This window comes from Calidris pugnax, unplaced genomic scaffold, assembly GCF_001431845.1.
Source record: "Calidris pugnax isolate Ruff unplaced genomic scaffold, ASM143184v1 scaffold18, whole genome shotgun sequence".
Classification (NCBI taxonomy): Eukaryota; Metazoa; Chordata; class Aves; order Charadriiformes; family Scolopacidae; genus Calidris; species Calidris pugnax.
In genome coordinates this window covers 4,937,004-4,948,145 of record NW_015090812.1, presented here as the reverse complement: position 1 = coordinate 4,948,145, position 11,142 = coordinate 4,937,004, and the positions used below count along the sequence as shown (strand labels likewise).

Below are 11,142 nucleotides of genomic sequence, written 5' to 3'. Positions count from 1 at the left end.
CGCGGGGCCCAGCCGTCCCCTTCAGGGCGGAGGGGGGAGCGAGGCCGTGCGGCGGGAGGCGGTGTGGCGGGGTCTGCCGCTCCCTGGCTCCGGTGACCCGTGGATCTACCCCGGGGCCGCGGTGCACCCGGGCGGGAGGGGATGCCCTGGCTCCCGAGGGACGGGGCCTTGATCCCCTCCGGCTCCCCGTGGTTTGGGGGCGGCCGGCGAGCCGCCCTGCCTGCCCCGGTCCCTTCTGCCGCCTCCCCGGCGGGGTCCCTCTCCCTGCGGGGACCGTCCCGACGGTGCCGGGGCCTCGCTGGGTCCCCGCTCGGCCGCGGGAGCCTCCTCTGCCCCTCCCCGTCGCTTCCCCAGCACCATCCACTTGCAGAGAGGGTCTCCCCTTTATTCCCGGGGGTCCCCGGTGATTTCTTGGGGCAGAGCAGAGAAACGCCTTCCTTGCCTTGGAAGGTTTGAGGTGTTTTTCCACCCATTGCAGAATTTCAGGTTTTCCAGCCTTTACAGGAACCACCTGACCAGTTGGAGAAGCCACTTAACTTCCCAGTCGTTGAATGAGTAGCTGCCAGGGGTTCATGTAAGAGATCTGCCAAGACACGAACTCACTGAGTTTGGAACTGGCTTACTAGTTAAAAGTACTAGACATTCATTATTTTGAAATAGAACTTAAAGTACTGTAGTGATGAGCCTCTCCATGGGCTCTCTTAAAGCTGTTTCCCTAGAAGCCCTTGTGCTATATGTGCTGGTTTGGGTTCTATTCCTAGTCAGTGGAAATTCACAGTTAGTACCTCAGACTGATGCAAAATGAAATGTTCTGCTGATTTGCCTCATCATGGTACAGACACTTTGGCTAAACAGACCTCTGATGGGCCACTTGGTGTTATTTAAAGTGGTGTGGCTTTAAAGCTTTTTGTTCACGTGTATCTGTTTGATGCAAGTTTCCTGTAAGTTTAAAAACCTACCGCAGCTTAGAGTACTTTTAAAATGGAGTGTGGTGGAATTTTTCATAGTATTTTGATAGTTAACTTGCATTTGTATCCCATTCTGATTCTTTAGACGCAGCACTATGAACCAAGAAAAACTGGCCAAGCTTCAAGCGCAGGTCCGAATAGGAGGAAAGGTAAGAAAACCATCACAGGCGCGTTGTTTCCTGTATTTTACAAGTTTAAGGAGAAACATCTCTGAAATTAATTTTTTCAAAACATAGGCTTTACTTCACAGGAGGGAGGAAAAGAGTACATATGTTTGAAGCCTGAAAAATATGTTTTTGGTTTTTTTTGTTTGATCTGCTACCTGAAATGCAGTTTTATTTCAGTTCATGGCTGCTGGATGAGTAGTTTCCACAGCGTGTAAGCTTTCTTGTTAATTCAGTGACTTGTTGTGACCTGTGAAGGCTCAAGCTAAGCTTACCTGTTGATTGTTCCAGTTCTGCCTTTCTCTTCTCCTTGTTGGGGAGTTCTTTCCTTTGTACCAGCTCCAGGGCTTGTGTCACTCTGCACTGAGCTGTTTCTTTTCTCTGAGCCAGCAGGTAGCTAATATGAGCAAAAAAAGGATCAAATAGTTTGTTCAGTGTGGGTGTTCATCTCCTAACCATGGGCGGGGTTGTACAAAAAAATTTGCAGAGTCAGAATTCCAAAATTACTGTCTGTGGAACAGTTTGTTAATTACTTGGTTACGAAAGTGTGACCTTTTTAAATCACTGTATTTGTGCTTCATCTTGGGAAAAATAAAAGTTCTTGGGAAAACTTTTTATATATTGCCTAACAGTCAATAGTATTTTTGTAATCTAGCTTCTGTGAAGGGAAAAACACTGCTGCTCTTCAGTGTCCTTTTGGTCTTTTACACTTAAATAAAACCTTAAAATTGAGACCGACAGTTAAAGCTGGATGTGAAGAGAAATTGAAAAGCGTTTTTAACTACAGAGCTTTCTTATAGCTTATAAATAGGTTGCACAGAACGTGATACGACTTTCAAAAATTAAAGTGTTGAGATTTGGAGAATAGCTGATGGATTGTGTCTTGATTCTTTTCCAGGGAACAGCTCGCAGAAAGAAGAAGGTGGTGCACAGAACAGCTACAGCTGATGACAAAAAACTTCAGAGTTCTCTCAAAAAACTGGCAGTAAATAACATTGCTGGAATTGAAGAGGTACGGTGATAAAATAAGCCTTCCCTGTTTGAAATCAAATTTACTTTGGTGTTTTGGTGCTGGTTGGTGGTTGTTTGTTTTCTTTTTTTAAAGACAGCTTTGTCTTTATCCCTCAAAGAATTACAGGTCTGGTTACTGATAGGTGAAGTTATTTGATTGACTGTTGCCTCATTTACATGAATGCATAGATACCTAGAGAAAGAAGGGAGAAGGTTCTGCTGGTGATAGGGATTGTAGAAGGTAGTAAGCCATCATGTATGTGTCTTGCATGCATTGCAAAACAAAACTTCTCTTGATTCTTCATGAATTTGATTACTTCCTTTAAAGAGAACTGTTGCCTCATTTACATGAATGCATAGATAGCTAGAGAAAGAAGGGAGAAGGTTCTGCTGGCGATAGGGATTGTAGAAGGTAGTAAGCTATCATGTATGTGTGTTGCCTGCATTGCAAAACAAAACTTCTCTTGAGTCTTCATGAATTTGATTACCTCCTGTAAAGAGGAGAGCAGTAAATGCACATTACTGTGCAGGTACATCTAAAGCAAGGGTTGTGTGGTGCAGAATAGAAAGAAAAATTATAAAAATACCTGGAGTAAGAACTTACAAGTGTGTATTACCAGAATTAGGTCCTTTTACTCCATGAAAATTACCAGATTTGTTTGTGGTAGTGTTGTGGTTTAACCCCAGCCATGGTCTTAGTTGATATGTGACCTTTCACTTACCTCCCCTCCTTCCTGCCCCCAGAAGGGTGGGGAGAAGATGGGGGAAGTGGGATGGGAAACCATCCTCATGGGTTGAGATAAAGACAGTTTAATTGAACAATAATGGGAAAGGAAAAGAATAATAATGGTAAAAGAACAGATAAGACACAAGTTACTCTTGCAGCTCAGTGAATTGGTTGCCCAGCCCAACTTGAGCAGTGATTGCAGATTCCCTCCCCAGCCAACCCCCATTTATATCTCTCCATTGGCTGTTCCCTCTCAGCTTCCATGGGAATCCGAAAAAGGTTCTTTACTAGTATAAACATCACTTAGCAACAACTAAAACAATGTGCATTGTTGACATTCCTTTCATACAAAATCTGAAAACACAGCAGCCACTGGAAAGAAAATTAACTCTCTCAGCTGAAAGCAGGACAGGTAGTCACAGGAGATAGCGTTTCTTAAAACACAGCAAAGACTTGACAGAACCAGCTTCTGTGTTAAAATGTAAGTAGGAGTATAAAGGTTTCTATTTTACATGTATAAAATATGAACTGAAACACTGACATTTTCCATAACATTGTAGAGCGATGCTCACATGTGGGAGGTGGAGGTGTTCCTTCATTGTGAGCTCAGTATTACTGTAGTACTTGGTTAAAGAAGCATAATATTTAATCTGTGATTAATTAATTTAAGCAGGATTGCAAGGTGCCTCCAGAGGTCACTTAGTGCATACCTGTCTTCCAAAGACAAATGCAGAGTCAGTGCAGAAGCCTGGTTTGTCCATAAGTAAACTAATTGTTTCTGCAGCAGAGATGGGAAAACTTAAGCTTGATACGTATATGCTGAGCTATACAAACCCAAAGAAAGACACAGTTCTTGTGCTTTTGTCTTTTGTTCTGTTGGGTGGATTTTTTTTTTCCCACAAAGCATAAGATCTTTTTTCAGACACAGTTATTAAAGATTTTAAATGTCTTGATGTGAAGGAAGGTAATGCAGCATGCTCCTACCTAAATAGCCAGGTACGTAATTGCAGTATGCTGCTCTAGTCAGGTGGACACAAATTGACCTTGGGAAGCTTCATGTAGATAGACGAGTTTGGGGAGGCCAGTAATATTGAGTCAAACCTTAATAACTCATCCAGGTGATTTTTATAAAAGGCGGCTTTCAAGTATGAGGATGACTGTGCTTGAAGCCTTTACCATTTCCCCATGTGCAAAGGACAGGACAGCACTTTGCAGGAAAGCGCTGCACCTGGTTTTCCTGTTGAAAATGTATTTTGAACTCTGCTGCTGTGTGAAGATTGATAGCTTGCGGTTTTTTTTATATTTTAGATCTCTCTTCTAGTTCCCAAATTTCTGTTTTCTCCCTATAACTTCTACTAAAACCAAGGCTTATGAGTTCTGACACATAAGTTTATTACTGCTGTTCGGTTGGATGGGTAGAACTCTTCCTTTGTTCAGACAAAATTTTTTTCCACATAACAATAGTTCAGCCATGCCCAGAAGAAAAACCTTTTTAACTTTATAATCTGTCTCCTTTTAAGTCAAAAAAAAACCAAAACATAAGCCCATACAAATATGCCAGTATAAACTTTGAGAGTAGGAGCAAAACAGGTGGTTGTATTGCCTCTAAAACTTAATTCTTGGTGATTCAGAAGACCAGGGAAGAAGAAGTGTGCAGGATCGCTGTATGATGTCCTTAGTCTTAAAAGAGTCATCATGGAATTACTGGGAAGGCATAGAAGCCTGTTCTGGTGCTGTTGGTACATAAACCTCAGTTCTGTGTGTACGTGTAAGAAGCATCCTTGCCTTGGGCAGCTTCAAGTAGGCCAGATTGTGAATCTTGCACCTTTGCCAATTCTGCAGAAACAATAGCATTTCCCTGATAGGTGACACAGATAGCTGCGAATGGCTGTGTGGCAAGGCTTTTCTGTTAGAGCTTTTACTTTGTAGAGTTATCACAGAGCTGAAGGTTTCAGGTTTGGGTGGTTTTGTTTGTTTTTTTTTCCCTAGACATTCCTGATACTCATTTGTATCTTGCAGTCCAATAACCTATGTATGTCTTTTGCCTTTCTTAAAAATACACATGAACTGTATGATAACATATAACCCTAGCGTATATATTAGTATTTAGATAAGTATATTTTATGAAGGAACCATAGCTCCTGAATTCTACCTCTTCATACAGTATGTATGAACCCATATTTTACCACTAACTTGTATTTTACTTCCAGTTTAGGTGGTGCTAATTCCAGGTGCTTTTATTTTTATCATGCTTATATTTTTCTCTAGGAGGAGTGGTAGTTTTGTAATTTTTTTTATATTTTGGTATTTTAAATCTAGATTTGAATTAATAATTTTTCATGCTTATTTAACAAGATGCTGCAACATTCTTGGTAAATGTTATTCATATCTTTAAACAGGTGAACATGATAAAAGATGATGGAACAGTTATTCACTTCAACAACCCCAAGGTTCAAGCTTCCCTCTCTGCTAACACTTTTGCAATTACTGGCCATGCAGAGGCTAAACCGATCACGGAAATGCTTCCAGGCATCTTAAGCCAGCTTGGTGCTGACAGCTTAACAAGTCTCAGGAAGTTAGCTGAACAATTCCCAAGACAAGGTAGGTCTCTTTGGAATAGTTCATGGCTGATTCAAAAAACACATGAAGTATTAAATGTTTTAACCAACATTTTAACAGCAGCTTGTGCAACTTAACATATGCTTTTATTTATTTGTCACTTCTGTGAACATATTTTTCTTTTTTTCTTGAGTCAAGATTCTATATAGGCAGGCCCTGATTTTAAAAAACCAAAAACCTGCTAAGTCAGGCATGCTGTGGTTCCAGGTGCACAGCTGTGTATGACAAAGCAAGAATGCTTAAGAAAGCAAGTTCACGTTTTCCTTGGAAAAACTCAATGGGGAAAAAAATTAACTTTCTGTCAGGGAATTGAGTCTGTTTTCTTTTTTCGTACAAAACATTTCTATTGTGAATATAGAGGAAGAAACATGTTACTTAACTTTTACTCCGTAATTCTCTTTAAAATTAAACCAAGACTTTTAAAAATTAATTCAAAGATTTGCTTCAAAATAAAAAGTTTTTAATGTTGAGTCTGTTTTCTTTTTTCGTACAAAACATATTTCTATTCTGAATATAGAGGAAGAAACATGTTCCTTAGCTTTTATTCTGTAATTCTCTTTAAAATTAAATCAAGACTTTTAAAAACTAATTCAAAATCAAAGATTTGTTTCAAAATAAAAGTTTTTAATGCGATTTAATGTAATATTTCTACTAATCTTAAACATGGGAGCATGTGTGTGCTCACATATGTGGTATAACTCTTACTGTGATTTTACATTTAAGAAATGGAGTCTGGAGAAAATCCCTTTTAAAATAATACCCTTCTTGGCAAAGCACTGTAGTGTGTTTTATAGAAGTCTCAGCTACTGTCCCTAAGCAAGTTTGTAATTTAAGAATAGATGCAAATTTATTCTTACAATGGGGTATGTTATGAAATTGGAACATAAGAGTACTTGAAAGCATGCAATTGATCAGTCTGACTCTGAAATGAATTTCTAAAAGCTTTCTTAGACTGTAGAACAGGTGCACTTTTCATTATAAGTAACCGTATCGGAGTTTGTGTTTCATGTTGAATATTGTGGAAAACTAGTTCTTAATATCAAGCTCTGAAGTTGGACATTCAAAAAATATTGGTTTTCATATTTATATTGTTTAGACTGTAACAGTCAATAAAAAGACTGTAATTGGACATGTTGCAATTATCAGTATTTGGAACTGGTAAATATATTACTTGCTCTAGTGTTTTCAACAAATAGCTACTCCTTCTAAATCAATAATTTTAATTTCCTCCATATTTCATGTTCAGTTTAATTGAAAGGAACTTTGATGCCAATAGACACTTACTGTGCTTTCTCTAGATAGTACTGGAAGTCAGACCAATGAGAATAAATGCTTTCTTTGATTTTTAAGGTTTTTATATTTCTCTAGATTACTTGTAGTATGTTCCAGCTTCCATGACTTACTGAAGAATAGGTTTGATGCAGGACCCTTGATAGGGAAATAGTTTTTCCTATGGTTGTGGCCTCTTGGTAATTGAATCATATGATATGTTGGTCCCTGATTGGTACCACATTATCACTGCATTGAAGCACATGACTTCAGTTAGAAGATTTAGTCACACTATGGTTTTTATTCTGTATGTTTGATCTTTCACTAGCTCTGCCTTAACATCCCAAAGCATTTGAAAATGGTTGGGCTAATGCTGTGGTGAAAGAATGTTTTCAAGTAGATCTGTCGGTCCTGCTGATAACTGTTGATACCCAGTCACTCATGTGTTTGTCACTGTTGTTGGGGAGGGGCTTTCTTTTTTCACCTGTACATTACGGGTTTTATTTTGATGTCTGGTTTTCCCCAATTCTGTATGAGAACTCAGCACCAAATTTCTTTTTATAGTGTTGGATAGTAAAGCACCAAAATCTGAAGATATTGATGAAGAAGATGATGATGTCCCAGGTAGGTACATGCACACTTGTATGCCCATTAAATGTATAAATCTTTCAGTTCATGCATTTAATATTTAGTTCTTGGTGTGATTACACTTCTGACTTGCTAAGGGAGGCTTCATGTATTAGGCATCATTAAAACATTGATGGCTTTGAATTCCAGTTTTTGAAAAAATGTCTACCTTGCACAAATTGTTTAATTCTTAAGTGAAAATAGGTTAAAATACTTTGAGGGAGGCTGAACAGGTGATCTAAGTGTCCAAACAGGGTTTTAGGGCTGCAAAATGACATGATTGACAGACTCTGATTTAAAGACAACCTGATGACTAGGGTGGGGGTTTTTATTTCTGTAGTTAGTAGAAGAAACAAAGCTTGTGTCTGCAAGTTTCTTAATGAAAAAATATTTTAAGTTCTTAATTTGTCAATCAGTAACTGTCTATCAGTCACCACACTCTTCTATATGCATCAGTATAGTGTATTAGCTAAAACAGCAGACTGGTGGACCCAAAAGTTCAGTTCCTCATGCTCTGGCATGGTTTTTTTGTGTGTTGTTTTTTCTTCTTGGACCTTACATAAAAATTCGATTATCTCAAAAAATTTTCTTTTTTCTGGGGTACAACAGCTCATGGGTGCTTAACTTCAGGTATTCTCTAGCAAATGCTCATGGTTCAAGACTTGACCTGTAGTTAGTAGAGCACCTCTGAAAATTAGAGCTTAATCACTTCATGTTAGAACTTCCACTCTTCTGAGTGTCCTTGTGTGTTCAAACAAAGCCTGTTTTTCTAAAGCCCCTTGAAATTTTCCCATAATAAATGGTGTACATGAGCCTAGTTAAGAACTACTTAACCTTTCCAATAATACATGCATTTTCATTAAACTTACAAAGGTGTTATTACTGCGTGTTACTGTATTAAATATCTTCATCTCTTTCAGATCTCGTAGAAAACTTTGATGAAGCATCAAAGAATGAAGCTAACTAAATCATTAATAGTTCTGGAAGCTGGCATGGACTAGATTTAAGAAATCAGCTGTGTGGTTCCAAAGTTTTAAAGAAACAGAGAACATCATCTGTTAATAGTTCAGTAATATAAATATTTTGTATTTTTATGATGCTGTTTGTTCAGCATTTTCTGTCAGTTGATTTTGCATTTTGCACTTACTCCCAGGATCTCTCTTTTGGTCAAAAAGAAACGTCAGTGCAGTTTGAGGGGTGTGTGCATGTGCGTGTGTGTATGTGTGTGGGTGTACATATAGTGGAGAACAAATTGGAGAACACTTATTTAACCTGTTCCCCTTTTCCTTTGGAAGTAGAAATAAAATGAATCTTCAGCATTGTTACTTTTGATTATCACCAAATAGTGCAGAGAAGGTAATTAAGATTAAAATTTTGTCCACGTTTTGTGACCTGAAGGCATTACACCATTAAAACTTGGGTTTAATTTGCTGTTAACTATCGTACATGCAGATGTTTCTCATCCCTGTTGAAATGTACACGGTATTTGTTACCAACCTTATGTTGATCCCAGATGATACTGAAGACAAGCTGTTTCACCAGCTTGCTTGATACAGTAACTTCTTATGAAAGATAACTTGGTCTCAGAAAAGTGTGCTTTTTTTTTTTTCTAACCTTTCTCAACTTTTTCCTTCTTTCTTGTCTCTCTAACCTTTTGAGACAAGCTGATGTTTGACTCTTTCCACGTAGGCTTAGCAGTATGTTCTCCTGTTGATTATGTAGTGTATTTCCCATGTCGAAAGGAAAACAAACGCCTTGGTTCTCTATCATCAGGTCACTTCCTGAACTTGGAGGTTTAGTTGGTAACAGTCCAGTGCACCGGTTTTGCACAGTAACAGATTTTTGCTTGAATAACTTCAAGCTGTTCTCTTGGCATGACTGCATTTACTAGCAGCTGATGATCCACTGTCATTCTTAGGGCACTAGAAATTAAACGCACCATGTGAGCAATGTTTAAGGTGGGAAGAAAGAGTTGTTGTCATTTTGCCGTGCCTCCTGCTGGGCACTTTGGGCAATGACTAGCTCTAAAGGGATATTTTTCTTTTTTGCCTGTAACTTACCTTTGCCTATAACCTACCTCTAGGTTTGGTGTCATCTATGTAGTAGCTTCTTAAAAACCACAAATGCTCCTCGGGCATAAAGAGGACATTGGGAGGTACTGTTGGTACAGTGCAGTATTTATGACCTTTCTTTAAAATGCTTAACGTGAACCCATTTTCTCAGAGGCTCTTTCAAGGTTCTTGATGTAATGTGCATTACGGTATAGTTAGACATCATTGTAACCTGTGTCAAGGGCAGCTGTGGCTTAAGAAAGCCGTTTTCTCCTCTACATCTGTCACTTAACTATGGCTTAATTGGAACATATCAGCTTTTTATGTAGGTTCATACGCTAGAGAACTGTAAAAGTACAAGTTAAACAGTACATGAGTTCTGGTGAGATCATAAAACCACGAAAGCAGAGCTGTAGTGGTTCATCATCTGAACTCCTCCATCTATTTTATAGGCTTTGTTCAGTTTTTCCTGTTATATTTTATATACTACATGGATCTTACTACAAAATAAAATAACAGTACAAAAGAGGAAATGCTCCCTCTTGTGTGTTGTCTCCTCCACCCACCAGCAGTAGCTGAGGAAGGACCGGTGGGTGCAGCAGCTGTTTCAAACAGCACAAATCCTGGCTGACAGTGACTGAGGAAGATACATGCAGGACTAGGGAGGATCCTGTTACAGCTTCAGGATTTCACACTCCCGTATAACCCACTCTCCTGTTTTCCCTGTGGTGTTGAGTGAAGCTTTGGTTTGTTGTATGGCTAATCTTCAATCGGCTGCAGATGCATTTGTTCTGTTTATAAGGAAGAGGTGTCTTGATTAACGTGTGCCCGGGCATACTGAATTGCCTTTTTCTGCCTCTGCATGCTCAAAGAGCAAATGAAGGATACTCAGAATCACATATTTGCAGTGTTCTGCCATTTGCTTAAGGGGCATGAGTGAAGAACGTTTAAAAGTAGCAACTGTACACAGTTTATGTATGGGCCATCCCCTCCCCCTGAATACTAACCAGATACTGAAAACTTGTGCTCATTGGTTTCTGATGTAGGAAGCATGTCAAAAGTAATTTTGTGAGAGATTAAGAGTAAGCATTGGAAACGATTCCTTAAGTTTATATAGTTGAACTTTCCAATTCCTACAAAATACTCATTTAATTTTTGCTATTGGTCATGACAATTTACATGTTAACCCCTTACTTTTTCTTATGTTTGACAACCAGTAAACTAACTAAATATGCTGGCTTATGTAGTTATAAGATCTTCACTTTTTTCACTGTATCTGAAAACAGTCACCACTTATGATTTGCTGCTGGAAATACTAGAGCTTATCCATCATTAAACTGATTTTAATTAAAAGTAACCCATCAAGGCTGTTGTGGGAAAAGCTATTTTTCTTCTTTATATTTATTCATGGTATAACTCCAACAGTGTTTGTACATGCTGCTGGAAATGCAAAGTTGCTACTAAGAGTAATTCTGAGGAGTGTTGCTACAATAAAAACACCCCACATTTGGTGAACATTAAAATGTTCTTTGCTTGGGTTGAAGCATGATAACCACTGTACTTTTGAAGTCCTTGAGCTTACTTGCTCACATACTTAAACGCTGTTGACATATTAAAGATATCAGTAAAGATACTGAATATTAAAGATCTTAGCAATGATTTGAAAGTAGAGCAGAACGTAGGTTGAAACATGTTTTGTATTGTAT

At 38.6% G+C, this 11,142-nt stretch overlaps 1 protein-coding gene across 1 annotated transcript; it reads left to right on the top strand.

Moving 5' to 3' along the window:
* Window positions 1–1,002: 1,002 nt before the first annotated feature.
* On the top strand, window positions 1,003–10,817 carry LOC106886400 (transcription factor BTF3 homolog 4). The gene is made up of 5 exons (XM_014939322.1): window positions 1,003–1,117; window positions 2,031–2,144; window positions 5,270–5,471; window positions 7,323–7,382; window positions 8,306–10,817. The coding sequence occupies exons 1-5, from the start codon at window positions 1,064–1,066 to the stop codon at window positions 8,350–8,352; spliced, it is 477 nt and encodes a 158-aa protein (XP_014794808.1). The 5' UTR covers window positions 1,003–1,063; the 3' UTR covers window positions 8,353–10,817.
* The last annotated feature ends 325 nt before the right edge of the window (window positions 10,818–11,142 follow it).